General features: G+C 54.2%; 1 protein-coding gene across 2 annotated transcripts in view; it reads right to left on the bottom strand.

The window, feature by feature from the left end:
• Positions 1-4,157: 4,157 nt before the first annotated feature.
• The window catches only part of SBK1 (SH3 domain binding kinase 1), a 53,214-nt gene continuing 38,264 nt past the window's right edge, over positions 4,158-19,107 (bottom strand). For both annotated transcript variants that reach the window (XM_036280003.1, XM_036280002.1), the window contains exons 2-4: positions 9,891-10,123; positions 8,312-8,514; positions 4,158-7,532 (exon numbers count right to left, since the gene is read on the bottom strand). In XM_036280003.1, the coding sequence (XP_036135896.1) occupies positions 6,732-7,532; positions 8,312-8,514; positions 9,891-10,116 (1,230 nt within the window). In that variant the 5' untranslated portion in view covers positions 10,117-10,123 and the 3' untranslated portion in view covers positions 4,158-6,731. The remainder of the gene's footprint in view (positions 7,533-8,311; positions 8,515-9,890; positions 10,124-19,107) is intronic.

The following is a 19,107-nucleotide window of genomic DNA, read 5'->3' as shown; positions in this document are numbered from 1 at the left end:
TAAGCCACCCAAACTGTTTGGCCTTGTTGAATTTTCTGTCTCAGTGTCCCCATTCCATTTGCCCCCAAATTTTTCTAGCTTCTTACTGTCCTGCCACAAATACTCTGGTGATCTCAGCCTCAGAAGTGAGCTTCTCTAGTCTCTGAAGGGCTTAGGCTCCTAGTGATCAAATAATTGCATTGATCAGGAGCTGCTGTTGGGCAGGCCTCATAGATACTGGTGGCTTCAGGGATTTTACCAATGAGATTTCTCTGGATACCTGTCAGAACTCCTTTATTTGCATGTGACAGACACCAAACTCAAATGGATTTATGAGAACATATTGACTCATGTAACTGAAAAACCCACTTAGATCTAATTTCAGTCATAGATCCTTGTGTGCAAATAATGTCGTCAGAATCCATCTTTCCTCATCTCTTGGTCCTGCTTCATTAACTCTGTGTAGGTTTCATGCTTGGCTGGAGTCTCCCCTAGTGGAGGCACGATGACCAACAGCAGGTCTAGGCTACATCCCACAAGCTTAGCAACTCTAATGAAAAGAGAACACATTTCCCCCGGTAGGTGTAGAGGAAGGCCAGGAGCCGCCCAATCCTACTTGTACGTCTGTGCCTGAGCTATAGGCTGGCTGACCAGACCTGGGTCACATGGTCACTCCTTGGAGCCAAGAGATAGAGCCGGCCTCACCTGAACCATATGGATCAAAAACATGGAAAGGAAACTTAGGGTGCTGTTTCCTAAACGCGGGGGGGGGGGATTGGTGCTGAACAGACAAAAAGAGCAGATGTCCACTACATCTTACATTACTCTCGGCATCCCATGTTCCTTATCACACCTGTAATTAAATATAAGCCCCAAATCCTCCCTTATGCTGTCACCCTCCATTTTTGTTTAACACTGAGAGGGAGCCCCTTATCACATCCTAAGGACAACCAGGCCCCTCCCCGAGCTCCTGAGGGTTCCCGAGCTGGGCTCACCCCCTCCTGAGTCAGGCCGTGCCCAGCCTACTAGTTCCTTTTTTTTCTTCTTAGCATTATTGAGGCAAAATGGACAAATGAAGATTGTTCACATTTAAGGTATACAACTTGATATTTTGATAAATGTATATATTGTGAAATGATCACCACAATCAAGCTAATTAATATATCCATCACCTCACATAGTTAGGCTTTGTAATGGTGAGAACACTTAAGATATATTCTCAGCAAATTTCAAGTGTACAATGCAGCCTGTGAATTATACAGCCTAAGTCTCCCTGTGTGCTGCCTTCTTTGTCTCCAAGTGGAACCCTCTGAGTTCCTCCATTGTCCCAAAGCTCCACTAACCCGAGCCTGGGTGATGAACGTTCTCATCCCCTCAGCTGCCAGGAAAAGCCTCTGAATTAATTCTCTTACACCCACATTTCCATCCTGAACTGGGCACTAGATGGGTGGGTGGGGTTTACATGTTTTCAAGAGATATAAGTTGAGTAAGCATGTGTTGCTCTGTGTGAAGAGCACAATGGGACCTTTGACGCTTAGCTGTCAGTAGTGAGGAGTTGGGACATTTTGCATAAGGCTCAAGATGCTTCTTGGGGGTAAAAGTAATCAAGAATACAATCCCTTTCCTTCTAAAGTTCAATGCTATAGGTACTGTTTTGATGGGCTCAGTTAGTCTAGACTGAGGACTATGGGCCGATAGGACATTAAGTGCCTCAAGAAGGAACTTTCCATGATCAAGGGGAGGCGACCCAGGCAAAATGGAAGGACCTAAGGGGTTCCAGGGGTTGTTCTGGTTCTGACACTGTGTAGGCGAGGCTGGCAACCCTTCAGATCAAGCCCCTTTGGCCTGGCAAGATGATGGCTTTATCACCCTAGAGCAGCGGTCTTCAAGCTGGGTGCCACAAGCCTTTTTAATTTAACTTAATTTTATTTTTTCTTTATTGATTTTTAAAGAGGGAGGAAGAGGGAGATAGAAACATTGATGAGAGAGAACATCGATTGGCCACCTCCTACATGGCCCCAGGTCCACAACCTGGGCATGTGTCCTGACTGGAAATCGAACCGACGACCTCTTGGTGCATGGGTCAACGCTCAACCCCTGAGCCACACCAGCCGGGCAACACAAGCATTTTTATTTATTTATTTATTTATTTTTAAATTTATTTTGATATGTGCCCCTAGCGGGAACCAAACCCTGGACTCTCTGGTCCACAGGCCGACGCTCCAACCACTGAGCCAAACTGGCCAGGGCAACACAAGCATTTTTAAAACATGCAACACCTGACTTATTTAGTCAGGACACTGACCTCTTTCCCCTTAGATTTTCAAATAAAAAAATGATAACAGCCAACACAATAGCCGTCCAGTGTTAATGAATCAAAATTATACTTATTTTTTGTTAGACTGGCAAAATTTTAGTAATTAGTTCCGTGTGCCACCAGACGAGAAAGGTTGAAAATCACTGCCCTAGAGGATGCCTGAGGTCAGCAGTGATGCTGAGTGGCAAGCAGAAGCATCAGCAGAAACTGAGGCCCCCTAGTGGTAAGTGCTGGCCTTCTCAGACACATTGGGAGTTACAAATAAAGAGGTGTTATTTGTACACCAAGCCAGGGAAGCAGTGATACTGTTTGCATTTGTGGATGTCCCCTCCACCCCTCAACAATCCAAGTATTCTGTTTTTATAAAACACTTTTATTTATTGATTGATTTGAGAGAGAAACATCGATTTGTTGTTCCACTTATTTATGCATTCATTGGTTGATTCTTGTATGTGTCCTGACCAGGGATCGAACCCACAAACTTGGGGTATGGAGATGATCCTCTAACCAACTAAGCTATCTTGCCTGGGCCCAAGTATTCCGTTACGTAAAGGGATTATTGCTTCCAGGTATCCACCCTTATCACTGCAGACAACTGGCAGACGTTTTGAAATAACAAGATTTAGATCAAATTCTTGGTTAGTACTTCACCATCTGATCTGGTCTGGGTGGATTTTTCTCTTGTCTTCCCCCAGGCACTTTTTTAAAAAAACCCCAACTCCTATTTCACAGATAATTATGTAACTTATTAAATGTCTGTTTTCCTCTTTAGAAAATAAGTTTCAGGGGATGGATTGTTTGTCTTGTTTATTGCATTGGACATTCACTCTTTATTTGACAAATTGTTATGGAGGCCTGTCATGTGCCAGGCCTGTGCTAGGTGTGGGGGTGGGGAGGGGAGTAGCAATTTGCCAAACACTGACTGTTCATTTTTTAAATGTTTTTATTGATTTTTAGAGAGAGAAACATCAAGGTGAGAAACATCGATCAGCTGCCTCTTGCACGCCTCCTACTGGGGATTGAGCCCCAAACCCGGGTATGTGCCCAGAGTGGGAATCGAACCAGCGAGCGGGTGCACGGGATGAAGCCCAATCAACTGAACCCACTGGCCAGGGCAACACGGACTCGTCTATGGAACTCCATGCTGGTGGGGAGAGATGGAGGCAAACAGTGTTCCCAGTGGTGGTGACTGCTGGGTGTACAATGAAGCTTCTGCACTCTGCAGAATGCTCAGAAGTTGACATTTGAGCAGGGACTTGAAGGACAAGAGGAAGGACGTTTGGGGAGGTCTGGGGGAGTCCAAGCAAGGGTACAGGCCCTGAGTGAGAACAATGTGGCTGGGAGGCAGCAAGCACAGTGCAGAGGAGTAGGGGATGAGGCTGGGACCTTGGAGGCCACTATAAGGACTTCAGCTTTGATTCGGGTGGAATAGGGAGTGTTGGAGGGTTTTGAACAGAGTGGCCAGTCTTATCTGCACAATGACTCACTCTGACAGCTGAGAAGAGCCTGAAGAGACTGAGGAGAGGGAGCAGGGCGAGGAGGCACCTCCACAAGCAGGTGAGGGGTGTCTAGGGGCGGAGACTCCAGGCCAGGACAAATCCCCACCCCTCCCCCAGAACACAAGTCCACGTTCGCTTCGTGCTCAGGCTGGCCTGGGCCTCCTCTAGGCCTGAGAGGTCACAGGAGGCCTGGAGTAGCTGCCCTGGCTCTGCAGACCCCACCTTGACACCTGTCAAGTTTTCAGTTTCCAGAGTAATTCTACACACCCCACTACCCTGTAACCAAGACAAGACAGCCACCCAGTGGTAATTTTTTCTAAATTTTTGTTTATTTTATAGCAACTGTCATAATTAGAGAAGTAACACATTTAAAAACCTCGTCAGGGCCAAAGGATGCCAGAGTATTTACAAACACACGAGGGGGGGCAATATAGGAGGGTCTGGGACGGGCGCTGGGACCCCACCCAGGCCCTGAGCCAGGCTATCAGCCACAGCATGGGGCTTAGGGAGCGGCCTCGAGGCTCTGCTCAGGGACCTGGTGGGAGACCCTCTAGGTAACTTGTGGCTGAACCAACCCGCCTCCTGCCGAGGGGGCTCCCCACACCCCACAGGCCAGCTCAGAGGGGCCTCTGGGAAGCACCAAAGGACAGGGGCCTGCCCAGGGTGGGACAGAGACACGCGCACGCGCGCACACATACACACACACACCTCATAGAGGAACAGCAAGGGGAGGATTTTTTTTTTGTTTTTTGTTTACTAAGTCTTCATGTCTACGGTGTTAACTTTTTGCTATTTATTTTTTTGTTTCTTCGACATTGACATAAACTGAGGTAAACATCTGTGACCAACACCTCTCCTAAGGGGCAAAGGGTCCCAGCCCCACCAGCAGAAGCGGCAGTGGGGACAACGGCAGCAGCAGGGCTGACAGCAGAGCAGCCCGTTTCCAGCCCTGTTTCTTAGTCAGGCTGTCACTGTCCCCCTCTGTGCCTCTGAAGGTGGGTGGGCTACATAACTACAGTCCCTTCCCAACTCTAACATCCTAGCTACTAAGACGAGGATCTCAACAGAGAGAGGACACACGCAGGGACATCTACTTGGAATCTCGCTTCCTTGTTATTGCAGGAGACAGGATGTCAAAAGGCCTAAGGCAAAAGGAGAGGTGCCCAGGTGAGCTCCAGGGGGCCGGGGGCAGTGATGGGGGACCTTGGCCCTTGGTGAAAGAGGAGGGGTTTGCTACTTACCTGGCGTGTGGAGGCCCCAATGCCCGCTGGAGAGGTGGGTCTTGAGAAGGGCGGCACACCAAAGCGGGGGCCAGGCCCTGGGGCAACCTGTTTGTAAACTGGACCCAGGCAGGGCAGGGGGACCTTATAGCCCTTTTGCACTGTGGGAATGAGGGAGTGAATGGAGGTGGGGACTCCAGGCCAGAGGGTGGTTGGGGCTTCTCTGGACAGCCTGGCCCATCAAGGAGCCCCCTCAAATGGCCTAGAACCCCTGGAGGGACCCTGGCAGGAGGGCCCAGAATGGTGCATGGTGCACTGCCAGGCAGAGGGAGCAGCCTCACCCTGTTGAGGTTATTGCGGGGTCCTGGGCCTCCACAGAGAGGGCAGGGCACATGAGGGAGGCCTGGGTGAGGCTGGGTTCCTCTCCTGTTTTGCTGCCTAGGGTCCTGAACCAACCTGCAGGTGCAGTCCTGGCCAGATTCCCTGAGGGGTGTGGTGAAAAGCAGGCCTGGATGCCCTCTGGCAGCTGCCTGGTGAGAATCCGGGGGCAGGGAGGGGTGACTGAGGCATCTGGATGCGGTCACTCAACACGCAAGGCTAGTGTGCATGTGCGCACCCCGCGCTCACACCGCACACACACCCGCCACACACACCACCCTCCCGCTTCCTCAGCATCCTCTGTTCTCATACCCACAGCATCACACTCCAGAACCAGAAATGAGTGAGATGTGGGGACAGGGTCAGCCTGAGGCTGACATATTTGACCCCAGAAGAAACTCAAGGAAAATTTCTGGCACAAATCACCTCACCGCCTGCAGACCCCAGGGCACTGTCTGGGCTGGGCAGCAAGGACTGAGAGGATCTGAGAGGTTCTCTTGGCCTGGGGAAGGTGCGGCCTCTGGACTCAGCTCCCCTGCCCTAGGAGCCCTTCTGTCCCAAATTCTGTCCCCTGGGGAGGAGGGTGAGGGCTACCAGAGCTCCACCTCAGTGGCTGTGTGGCCCAACGCAAGCCTGCCTTCCTCCTGCGGTCAGTGTCCTCATCAGGGGAATGGGTTGGGGGGAGTCACTAGATTCCTAGGGCTTGTACCTACACACACACTTTTGCTACATTTTGCAAGGGACTTGGCCTCTCCCCTCCGTCCTCCCAGGAAAGGGGCATGACAAAGCTGAGCAATACCCTGCCCTCAGCTCATTGTCCGCCCTCTGGCTAGTGCCCAGGGGTCCTAAGCTTCTTCTTAGTCTCAACACTTCAGTCCCTTTCTGTGCCCAGGGTGGATAGGTGGGCAGGAGGGCAGGACCTGGGGTGGGGCTGCAGGATGATCTCCCAGGAGGTGCAAAGGGCCAGGAGCAGCTAGTAGAGGTTTTGGGGTTTAGGGAGGAGCTGGGGAGTCCACTTGCTCCTGGTGTCAGGGGGGGCCTCTGAATCCTCAGGTCTGTGGGGTTTGGCTCCTGTGGGCCAAGCCCCTGCCCCACAGGCCAGGCCAGAGGCCTTTGGTGGCTATCTCCCCAACCCCTGGAAGGGATGGGCGCCCAGGCCACCGTCCTGCCTAGTCTACCACTACTCCCTCCTGCCGCCGCCCAACTGGTGGTGTTGCCTCGGCAGCCACCACCACCACCACGGCCGGCTTGGCGTGGGCCTAGGGCGGCTCCAGCGCCCAGCCTGCTGCGTGCACAGCACCCAGCACCCGGCACCCGGCCCAGGTGCGGCAGGGCGGCTCAGACGCAGATCTCGATGGCTGTGGCCAGCACCACCTGCCCTTTGCTCTTGTCCGGGCGGCCGTCGGTCCTGCTGGGGGGCCCCGGAGGGGGCAGGCCGGCTTCGGGCACGGGGACAGGCCCCGCCGGGGGCGAGGGCCGGGAGCCGCTGCCGCTCTCGGTCAGCACCGTGCGCTTGAGCGGCCCCGGCGCCTCGAGGCGCAGCGGCCCCGCGGGCGGCGGGCGGTCCCCGGCGGGCTTGCGCACGCGGTGCGAGGGCCTGCGCCGCAGCTCGGACGTGAGCTCGTGTTTGAGGAAGCGGAACACCTCCTTGGCCGGGCCGCGCCGCTCCGGCTCGAGCGCCAGCAGCCGCTGGAACATGCGCAGCGCCGGCTCCGTGAAGCGGCGCCACTGCGACGGCAGCCCGGGCAGGCGGCCGCGCTGCCAGCGCACAAACTCCTCGAAGAAGGCGTCGGCGCCCGAGGCCGCCTCCCACGGGAAGTTGCCGGTGAGCACGCAGAAGATGAGCACGCCGAAGGCCCACACGTCCACGCCGGTGTCCACGGCCAGGCCGTCGGCGCGGCCCGCCTGGCACACCTCGGGCGCCGTGTAGGGGATGGTGCCGCTGACCCGCTTCACGCGGCAGCCCACGCGGCGCGTCATGCCGAAGTCCGCCAGCTTCACGCGGCGGCACTCGCGGTCGAACAGCAGCACGTTCTCGGGCTTGATGTCGCGGTGCACCAGCTGCCGCCCGTGCATGAAGTCCAGCGCCAGGCCCAGCTGCTGCACGCAGCGCTTCACCGTGTCCTCGGGGAGCCCCACCTGGGCCGGGGGAGGGGAGCGCTCAGTCCTCCTTCCATCTCCCTCCGGTGCCCCACCCCTCTGCCAGCTGCCAGCGCTCCACCCTGGTCCCTCCTCGGGCCTGGGGCCTGGCCTCTTCCATGGCCCCCTCAGCCGCCCGCCCCCCCCCCCCCCCCCCCCCCCCCGGGGCATCTCCAGCTCCCTGTTCCACCCCTTTCCCCGGTAACTGAAGGGACTGGTGGCGGAGCCCCTGCCGTGGGCCAGGTGCTGCTAGGCGCGCTATCCTGTACTGACTCACCAGCTCCACACAGGGCTCCTAGTATGCCCATTTCTCTTGTAGGGACATTGAGGCTCGGAGAGGCCGTGCCATTTATCTAGTAGGCAGCAGAGCAGATTCAAACCTGGCACCGGCCAACTGCGGACGGTTGCCTGGCATCCTCCTGTACTTTCCCCCACTCCGGGCCACCTCCTCTGAGAAGCCTCTGGTGGCCCTGCTGCCTACCTTTCTGTGCCCCCACCTGGCCCTTTGCAGCTGCAGACCCAGGTGCTGTTGGACTTCATCCATCCCTCTGGCTGTTTCCTCCCAGTGCTCATCTCCCTCTGTTATCTAGCTTATTGCCAAGTGTCTGTGTCCCCCACTAGGACCAGAGCAGGACCTTTGTGTAGTTCACTGTGAACCCCAGCCCTCCAGTCAATCAATAAAGACTCATGGATGAAACGAGAGCCTGACTCCTCCCCAACTCTCACAGTCTGGGGCCCTGGAAGACCATCTCCCCTCCCTCAGCCATCATCCCAAGTACCTGAGGGGGAATGATGTCGAACAGGTCCCCAGCGGGTGCATACTCCTGGGCAAAGACGTAGCAGTCTTCAGTCTCGAACACAACGTCAAAGACCTTGATAATGAAGGGGCTGGAGGAGAGGCTGTTCGTGATGCTCACCTCCCGCAGGAAGTTCTTCAGCTTGGTTTTGCTCTTGTTCACGTATTTCAGTGCCATTTTCGTGCCTGGCAAGGCAACAGTGGTGAAGGCCCCCTCTCCTGCTGTCCTGAACCTGACTCACACCCATGCCAGTCTGCACAGCGTGTCCCAGGCACAAGGCACGACGCGGGTCCCAGAGGCATGACCCAGCGAGGGGAAAGCACTTTCCAAAGGCCATGCAGCAAGTCTGGGCTCAACCTGGGTCTTCCGCACCCAGCCTGCAGCTTCCCCTACTCTTTCTCATTTTCTTCCTGACATATCATTTATTTATTATCTCCCCCGTCTCCCCCAACTGGAACGCAGCTTCCTGAGTGCAGGGACCTTTGTCTTGCTCACTGCTATCTCCACTGTCTACAGGAGTCTGCTGCATAGTAGGTGCTCCACAAATGTTTGTTAAAAGGATGAATGCATAAGAAGGAATCAGACACCGAGAGGTTGGGGCTTGCAAGGCACATTTCCCTGACTCTGCTTGGGCAGGCACCTGTGCCTCCCTGGTACATAGCTGTGCGACCCACACCTGTGTCCACAGAGCACTTACACATCAGAGGCCTTGGCTTCACCAATTTACATTCACAACTCACTCCTCATAATGACCCTACGAGCTGGGCACTAATGCTACCCTATTTTACAGAGTAGGAAACCTAGGCACAGAGAGGTTGAATCACTTGCTTAAGGTCACACAGCAAGCAAGTGGCAAAGCTCAGGTGACCCCATGTCCAGTGATCTTCCTGTTGCCGTCAGTTGGCACAGAGCCCCTGCCCCCAGTGTGCAGATGTGGGAGCTCATGAAGTCCCATCTCTGACTGACTGAGAGGGCACTGCTGTGAGCCTCGTGTGGGGAAGGTATCAAGCTCAGTGGCTAGGTGAGAAGGCTCTGGAGCTGATGACTGGGGCCTCATCCTAGCCTAACCCTCTGCATGACCTTGGCTGACTGACTGAATTGCTCTGGGTCTGTGTCCTCACCTAAGAAATGGGGATTGCCACACTGTTCTCACAGGTCTTCTCCCGCCCTCCTTTAAGCGTGGCGCCCTGTTCTGGAGGACCTATAGCTCTGTCCATCTCCCTGGGGTCAGCTATCACTGACACGCTCGAGATTCTCCAAACACCACCACCAGACCTGACCTTGACCCCCTCCTAAGCTCCAGATGTCCTTGCATGTATCCCCTTGGCTGTCCCAAAGGCACTTAGGATATTCCCAAAGCATCCAAGTCTGGGCACTGTGCCCCCAGATTCCTCCTTTGTCCCATCTGCCTGGTCTCCTCCTCCCTGGGCCACTCAGCTGCATCCTCCTCACTGGGACCACTGCTTCCACCTCCTGCTGGCCTCCTGGCCCTGCAGAGGGCACTGAGAGCCCCAGCTGAGCCCCCACCCAGCCTTAGACCAGCCACCTTGCAGGTACTCACCTGTACCCTTGTAGGCCACGAGGTCAACCTTCCCGTAGGTGCCTTTACCCAGTTCCCGGACCAGTTCGTAGTGCTTGGTGACATCGCTAGCAGCCAGCGTGCGCAGGGTCAGTGCTTGCATGTCTTCAGTGAGGAGGGGCACACCTGCACCCAGCCCAGGGGCAGTCCCTGGCCCACAGCAGGGCAGGGAGCGGGGCGGCTCAGTCTCTGGGCAGCCTACGCTCATCTTCTCCCTGTTGTGGGGGGTGTGGCACGGAGTGTGACATCAGGCTGGGGCCCCTCCTCCACCTACCTTACCGTCCCCCAGCACCCAGGACCCCTGGGGATGAGGTCAGATGCCAGGCCCAAGATGACCACGATGGGGCAACAGGCATCTTTGCTGCGTTACCTTCCCCCAGAGCTTCAGGACCAGGCTGAGCCAGCATCCTCGAGAGTCGCTGCCACTGGGCCCCCAGTTGGGTACCACCAGCCTGTTTGTCTCATGCTGTCATCCAGACACAGTGTCAGGGATGATAGTGACACAAAGACATGCTATAGCTCTTCCCAAAAGTGACCAGAGGTGACCTCTGGAAATGCTTCACTATTCACTTGACCCACAAAACCCCGCAAAATCATGCAAATCAAGAGGTTCAAATCTTTGTGTTCACTTTGAGAACACTTGTGAAACTACCCAGGCCATCAAGGGTATGCATTTTCAGAAGGCCACCAAGTGTCTGAAGGGTGTCACGCTGCAGAAGCAATGGGTGCTAGTCCGTCATCACAATGGTTGAGCTGGTAGGTGTGCCCAGGCCAAACAGTGGGGCTGGACACAGGGTCAGTGGTCCAAAAAGAGTGCTGAATTTTTGCTGCATATGCTTAAAAATGCAGAGTGCCCTGGCTGGTTTTGCTCAGTGGTTAGTGTCAGCCCATGAACCAAATAGTTGCAGGTTCGATTCTGGTCAAGGGTCTATACCTTGGTTGCAGTTTGATCCCTGGCCCCAGTTGGGGTCATGCAGGAAGCAACCAATCGATATGTCTCTCTCACATAGATGTTTCTCTCTCTCTCTCACATAGATGTTTCTCTCTCTCTCTCTCTCTCTCTCTCTCTCTCTCTCCCTCTCTTCCCCTCTATCTAAAAATCAATGGAGCCCTGGCCAGTTTGGCTCAGCGGTTAGAGCGTCGGCCTGCGGTCCGGAGAGACCGGGGTTCGGTTCCCACTAGGGGCACGTACTTCGGTTGCAGTTTGTCCCCGGTCCTGGTTGGTCGTGCGGGTGGCAGCCACTCGATGTGTCCCTTTCACATCGATGTTTCTCTCTCTCTCTCCCTTCCTTTCTCTCCCTCCCACTCTATCTGTACAAAAAATGGAAAAATATCCTCGGGTGGGGAAAATAAATAAATAAATAAATAAAAATCAATGGAAAAATATGCTCGGGCCAGGACTAACAACAAAAAGATATGCCACAGCCTGGGTTCACAGGGTGGTCCCACTCAGTACTGATCAACACCTGCTGTTGGTGTTGTTCAGAGTCCTGGGGACACTGAACGAATGGGTAAGAACCCTGCCTCGTGGGACTTACATTATAGGAGACGGATAATAAACATAGTGAACAGATGAAGTATAGATGATAAAAGGTGGCGTGGGCTGTAGACAAAAATAAGGCAGGGGTGGGGAAAGAGACGTCTGAGGGCGGAGGCCACAGGTCTCAGAAAACTAGAAGGATGGCACAGATGTGTTTGATCCCTCCCCCACCACAGATGACAACTCAGTCCCACTAAGGTACACAGGGCCACAGCTGTAGTCCCAGGACCCAGCCCTCCCCCCCACGCCACACTGGAGCCCTGACTGACCCCTGCAGCGTCCACAAAAGCTGGATGCACCACCCCCAGAGGTACTAAGTTTGTCTCCAGATGGTGTTGGGGGCAGAAAGCTGCCGGGGGGGGGGGGGGGAGTCCAGGCCTGTGTGACAGTGGGTGCCCTTCTGGGGCCTGCACTTCTTGTCTAATGGGGGGAAGGACCAGTATGTGCACCAGGAGAGCCAGCACCGGCAGCTCTTCAAGTTGACCCCCAGGCTGCCTCTTGGTGTGCCCCCCTGCTCACCCCGCTCCCCTCTACCTCCAGCCCAGGTGTGTTACCCAACACTCTCAGTAGCCACCCCTTGCAAGACCACCCACAGCCAAGAGAGCAGACTTGGAGCCAGACGGCTTGGATTCAAATCTCAGCTCTGTCACTTGCTAGATGGTTGGCTTTGGGCAAGTTACTTTATCTCTCTGTGCCTCAGTTTCCCATCTATAAAAAGTTTCTCCCTCTATGCCCTGGCTGGTTTGCTCAGTGGTTAGAGCATCGGCCCGCAATCCAGAGAGACCTGGGTTTGGTTCCCACTGAGGGCACGTAACTCAGCTGCAGTTTGTCCCTGGCCCCAGTTGGGGTTGTGTAGGTGGCGGCCAGTCAATGTGTCTCTCTCACATCGATTTTTCTCTCTCTCTCTAACTCCCTCTCTCCCTCTCCCTCTGTCTGAAGATGAATGCAGGAGTGTCCTTGGGTGAGGATAAAAAAAACAAAGTTTCTTCCCTCTGGGCTGTTGTGAGGATTCAATGAGTGAACAGACGTGAAGTGCTTGGTGTGTGGCCCAAAGGAAGTGCTGCCTGTGTCAGGTGTGGGTGTGTTCTCATTAGGATGATCTACAATCTCTCGGGCTGAGCTCCACAGGGGCTGGGAGCAGGGGTGAGTTCTCCAGAGCCCGCACCCTCACCCTGGCCCAGCCGCCCTCCTTCTAGACCCAACCCCTCCTCTCCTCCGCTTTCCCCTTCCCTCTCTGCACGACCAGCCTCCCACTTCGCAGGGAGAGGAGGAACACCAGGAGGGAGCTTCCTGCCTCCCACCCAGCCCCAAATGGAGGAGCTCCATCTGCGCATCCTTCCAGCTGGCTGGGCGCAGGGAGCCCTCCTGTCGTCAGCTTTGGCTTCCACCCCTTCTGCTTCCTCAGGATCCTGCTTTCCCATTCAGCCCCCTCCCCTCCATTCATGAAAAAGCCTGTTCTGATAGAAGCTTCCCTGCCTACTTTTTCCTCTCCCGGTTCGTGAACATACACCAGGAGTCCATCTGAAATGCCACATGAATACCCGCAGAGCGTCTCTGGCTCATTGCACAGACCCCCGGAGAAGGGACGGTGGCAGGCTGCAGAGATCCGATCCTGTATCCCCTCCCTCTAGCCCCCCCTGTATGTTTGAGCCCAACCCTGCCATGGCGCCGAGTCTGCAGTCCCAGCTCCAGGCTGGATAGCACTGGGTCCTTCTGGCTGCAGCCAGCTGCTGGGCTAAAGTGGGCGCTATCTCCCCACCACAGTCTTCCTTGATTTCAGGGCTGGAAGGGGTCAGCTCTTCCAACCTGTCCAATCCCCACCCACTGCCTGGGTGGAGAGGATCCCCAGTGAGAGCCTCGTCAAGGGCTCTGATGCAGCGGGAACAGCAAGGCTGTGTCTCTGCCAGTGTCCTCAAGCCTGTGGCGTGTGGGGCTCTCCTGGAGGAGTGCTGATGAGCACACGCCCTCTTTGTCCTGCCCACCAGGGGGACACTGGGCTGCTCTGCTGACCTACTTCTCCTGAAGTGTGTGGACTCCCCAGGGCTGCTGAGGTGGGTGGGCCGCGTGTGTGCAGGCACAAGGACATGCGTGTGCAATGCTCCCACTCCCGGCTGTGTCCACATCCCTAGGGAGCTTGACTGGCAGCTGCAAGTTGCTAGGAGTCCTTCTTCTCCCCTCCTCAGGGGCTCCTCCCTGCTGCTCTGGCCTCAGAGTCGCTCTGGGTAGGCACCAGGCTGAGTCAGGGGCAGTCAGGGGCACAGCCACAAAGCAGTGGATTTTGGCCCCAACATTTGTCCATCACCCCAGGTTCGGCTCATGCTCTGACCACTGCCCTGCACTGCCAGGGGCCCCTCTACAGCCTCTTCCTCCATTCCTGCTGCCTGCCTTCACCTCACACCCCACACCCCAGCTCTTGGGTCTCAGTATCCTCAGGTCCCACTCCTCCAAGAAGCCTTCCCTGTTGCCCCAGGTGCCAACTCCTGTCTCTTCGGAACCCAGGATTCAGACAGGGTTTGTCTCTCAGGGACTCTGTTGAGTGTCTTGGGGGTGGTCTCAGCTGTTCCCTGCCTGACCTCATCAATAGGCCATGAGCGCCCCAGGGGTGGGGCCACATCAGATTCCACTCTTCCATCTGTTGTCTTGGTTCCTAGAGTCTAGCTTTGGGGGTCATCTCTATCGCCCCTTACCTCCTTCTCCACCTCCCTCTCCCTTCGGGCCTGTTCTCTGCAAAGTGTCGGCAGGAGACAAGGAATGAATCCGCACACGGCCCCTGCTGCTGCGTCATACCCAGGTACACACTGCCTCTGACCCAGTTACTGCGCATGTGACTTCAGAGGCGCAGTGGGGACGGATGGAAACTGTACGAGCCTTGGGGCTCAGCAGGCTTGGCCTTGATCCTAATGTGCACCACTTTTTAGCTGGGTGACCTTGAGCAAGTCACCTCACTTCTCTGGGCCTCAGCTTCCACATCCACATGGTGAAGAAAACAATAACAATGACAGTCACAGCAGCAGCAGCACTGACATTATACTTCCTACGTGTCAGGCCCTGTATTGAGGATGAACTCATCTCATGCTCACAACTCTGTGAGGGACGTGCTATTATTACCCCCACTTCAGGGGGGCGGGGAGTGAGGCAGAGACTACGTAACTTCACCAAGGTCATAGGCCAGTGCTGGGATGGCTCCCACGTCAGAAAGTTGGAACACCTCCAGATCCCTCGAGTCCAAGTGAGGAGACTGAGGCTTGGGGCGGAGCCGCAGCCGGGTGAGCAGGACTCCGCGCGCTTGCGGGCAGGCAGCCGGGTGCCCGGGCGCTGGCCCAGGAGCTCCCCACCCAGCCCTCACAGCAGCCCAGGCAGAAGGGACCAGCTCCTGTCTTCAGGTGGGGACTGAGCCCAGAGGGAAGTAAACACATCTGCCTCACTGAGTAGCTGGGGGCATTTGTGTGGCATCAGTGGGAACGTGACCTAAGTGTCTGACCTCACCACCGTCACTGCCCCTGCTCGAAGGAGCAGCTGAGCACTGCCAGCGCCGGCAGGGAGGCTCCTGGCGCCCCCAGTGTGGGTGGCACCGTCTCAAGCTGACTGTGCTGCCCTGGGGGCCCCCAGACTTGCACCTCAAAGGTATGTCTGTGCTGGCCCCAAGAAAAGCCCTCGGCTTCCCATCTGTGCTGCTGAAGGCAGAAGGGTGTCACCCACTCTTCGTGGCCTTGAGCAAGTCACATCTGACCACAGTCATGGCTCTGACCCCAAAAGTTCTGGCCCTGTGGGCTGGGTCTTCCTCCACATGCCGGGAGGGCCACAGAGGTGGGGGATTTCCCAAGCCAGAAGCAAGACTGAACCACCTACCACATCCGGTTGGCAGGTGGCTCAAGCTGGGTGCCCTAAGAAAACACACCCAATGCATAACCCCCACTCAGGCCTACTTTGGACCCCTTGTCCCTGTACACACAGTGCCAGCATGGCAAAACCTCGCTGAGTCCTCACAGGTACCCTGAGGAGAACAACATACTTCCTATTTCTTAAAAACAGCTTGAGTATAACTTACCACAAAATTCTCCCAAAGTGTACAGTTCAATGATTTTAGTACATGAACAGAGTTACTATTACAGAACGCGATGCTTTCTATGTTATGGAGGAAGAACAGAGCCCGAGAGGCTGGTGATTGACTATAGTTATGGCAAAGGTGGCCGGCTGCCCCCCAAACGGTTTCATCCACAACACAGAGCTGCTGCTGGAGGGCAGCTGTGGGCACACCTTTTGCCGCCCTTGTATCTAGGTGTGGCCACAGGACTGAATTTTCTCAGGGGACCAGAGCAGAAATGATACGTGTGTGTCTGCTGGGCTGGGGCTTTTAAGGATGGGTAGTTTCTCTATTCTTTCTTCTGTGTGCTGACATGATACAGAGGATTCCAAGATCCTAAACAGTGGTTCTCAACCTTCCTAATGCTGCGACCCTTTAATACAGTTCCTCATATTGTGGTGACCCCCAACCATAAAATTACTTTTGTTGCTACTTCATAACTGTAATTTTGCTACTGTTATGTCTTAGGCGACCCCTGTGAAAGGGTCTTTCCACCCTCAAAGGGGTTGAGACCCACAGGTTGAGAACCTGTGGGTTCTAAAAGATGGTGGAACTACAAGACAGAAGGAGCCTGGGTCCCTGAGTGTGGGAGGGTGACCTGCTCTGCATTTTATCAGAGCCAGAAGCATACTTCTATTGTGTCAGGTTGCTGAGATATACAGTAGAGGCGTATTTGTTACAGGAGCTAGCATTACCCTAATTCAAGGGTTACACAGCAAGCAAGCAAAAGACTAGGATTCGAATCTCAGTGTGTCTGACTGCCTAGAGTGTGGCCAGAGAAGGTAACCTGGATGGTGGTGACACTGGCAAGCAAATGATAAGGATCCACTTGCAGCCAGCCTGTAAAGAGAAGGGGTCTGTCCTTATCCTGTCAGAGAGAATAATACTGGCTAATATTTACTGAGCATTTGCCATATGCCAAGTGCTGTGCTAACACTGTGCATTAAATCATTTAACAGTCACAAGCCTAGGAGTTAGGTGCTAGCTACTATTATTATCCCCATTTTACAGAAAGGGATATTGAGGCATGGACATGCTAAGTGACTTGCCAAGAGCTAATAATGAACACAGCTGAATTTGAACTCAGGTCATCAGGCTTCAGATCTCATGCACTGTGTCCTTCGAGGCTCCTGAAGGCAGACCCAGGCAGAGAGCAACTCAAAACGAGACAGTGTTGACAGTTGCAGCAGGGAGGATGTGGCCAGGTAGACAGGCAGACACTGGGTGCCCGTCTGTCTGGGAGTCAGTGGAGGGCAAAGTTGGACTAAGGACACCAATCAAACCTTTCTTACTCTCACTCTAGGATTCTACGATTCTGTCCCCATGCTATCCCTTAGCACAGGCAAACCCGAGGGTATCCTTCACAAAGCCCTCACCGGGAAAGACGCCATTGAATGGATAATTCTTCTGGGTGGGTCACCTCTTTGGGTCAATATTTTTAAAATAAGTCCCTGTGAAAAAGCAGCTACCAGGTGGCATTTCAGGTACTGAGTGGGGACAAGGAGTCCCTCTGCCCTCCCAACCTGCTTCCCTGTAAAGCCAGGGCCGAAGCTTCATTCCCTTAGCCTACATGTCTGAATCAGCCCCCCACCCCCACATTCTCCCCTCGCCTGCCTCCAGGTTTCTCCCCTCCAGCCCCCTCTCCTATACATGTGATCAGACACATTTTCTGAAGAGTAGATTGGACCTGATTCTTGCCTAGCTCACGCATTTTCAGTGTTGTTGTTTTTTTAAATTTATTTTTTATTGTTGACAGTATTACATATGTCCTCCATTCTCAGCCCCCTTTGCCCCCTTCAGTGGTTTCTCGAATGGGCCTGTGATGTTTTTACCTGCTCAGTACCAATTTCCCTTTCTTCAGGGAATGGCCCCTCTTGGCCCATGCAGTTCAGTGGGGTTGTCTCCATCCTGGCTTTAGGGGCAGGCCTGACCCAGGCCTGGCCAACCAGTGGGTCCACCCCATCTACCAGGTCATTGTGGCCCTAAGCGTCTGGGTCAAGCATGCCTAAAGCCAGTTATGCTCCTAATCAAAACATTTCCCTTTTGCATAAGCCAGTTTGAGTTGAGTTTATGTAACTTGCAACCTAAAGATTGCAGAGAAATGTATCTACTCGAACCCAGGCACTATGTTAGGTGCTGACATGAGGCAATAGGTTAGAGCAATGTATCAGATACAGGGTACAGGCTTACAAATCAGGAAGGCAGACAAAAAATAAGGACTCAGATAACCACGAGGTCAGGAAAGCAATGATCAGTGCTCCAACATTTCCCAGGAGGGCACTGGTGGCAGGGATCAGGGCGCTTCCTGGAGGAGATGACACCTGAATGAGCCTTGAAGGAGATAACAATTCAGTAAGAAACCCAAGAGCTCCTCAAAAGCAAGCCCCATGCCTTAATCATCTTGCTATTTCTCACACTTAGGGCATGACAAATGCTGGGTGAATAATTGTAAGTGTTTGGGAAGTTGTAACTTTTTATATCTTGGCTTTCCTGTACGTGATCCTATAGGCACACCGCTATTTTCCCAGGGGCCTGCAGGAGGTATCATTAGCCCCATTTTACAGACACAGAGGCTGATGGCCAGAAGAGGACAGTGATTTGCTCAAAATCACATAGAAAGCCAGCGGCAAGACTGGGCTCGAGGCCAGAGTGTCTGCAGGACAAGGTGCTGCCTCTCTAACAACCCCCGCCCAAGCACAGCAGACGGGAGCAGCTGTACTGACACTGGTCACTGTGAACAGAGAGGCTGGAGGTGCTTTGAGAGTAACAATGGAGATGAAAAGTGATAATAATAGGTAGCACTTAGGAAACTCCTCTCATGTGCCAATTGTTTCACATAAATTAACTCCCCTACTCCTTGAAACATCCTCACATGGGGACAGTTAATCATCCCAATATATAGATGAGGAAACTAAGGCACAAGATCAAGATTATCCAGTAAGCAACAGAACCAGGATTCCAATCCAGGCATTATCACTCCAGTATCCCAAAGCTTAACCACTAAGCTTTACTGTCTCTAAAATAGTAAAGTAAAATTATCACCTATTTTCTCAATATGCCCATGCTTTACATTGCTGCTGCCATTCAATCTTCATAGCAACCCCATTTTACAGATAAGGATATTGAAGCCCAGAGAGGTTAAGCAACTTGCTCAAGGTCACACTCAGCCAGTGAGAGGCAGAGCCTCTCTGAAAGTTGAACTTCCCCTGCGCTCTCTCTCCTCTACTCTTGGCCTCTGGTTTGCAGCCCAGGCCTCACTAGTCCCACTGTCTTCAGCACCATAGGCATGGACAGCACCCAGGCAGGCCCAGCACTAAGAGCAAGGCCAGGGGAGGCCCAAGGAGGCTAGGCAGCCAGGATGCAGGAACTGTTGCAGGATCATAACCTAGACCCCAGGTGAGGAGACCAAGAGCTGGGCCTTTCCCAAGACTGAGCAGTGCAAACAGAACAGCTTCTTCCACTGCCCTCCCTCTCAGGGGCAGCCAGGCTTGGCTTCTGGCTCTGCCTCAGCCTCCCCTCCCAGCTGGTGCCGTCTGCCCCTTCCCTGGGGCACATCCTTGGTGGTTATTAATAGC

The sequence above is a fragment of the Molossus molossus genome, unplaced genomic scaffold (assembly GCF_014108415.1).
Source record: "Molossus molossus isolate mMolMol1 unplaced genomic scaffold, mMolMol1.p scaffold_m16_p_3, whole genome shotgun sequence".
NCBI classification, from domain to species: Eukaryota; Metazoa; Chordata; class Mammalia; order Chiroptera; family Molossidae; genus Molossus; species Molossus molossus.
The sequence above is the reverse complement of the archived record's forward strand: the minus strand, read 5'-3'. Positions and strand labels throughout refer to the sequence as shown.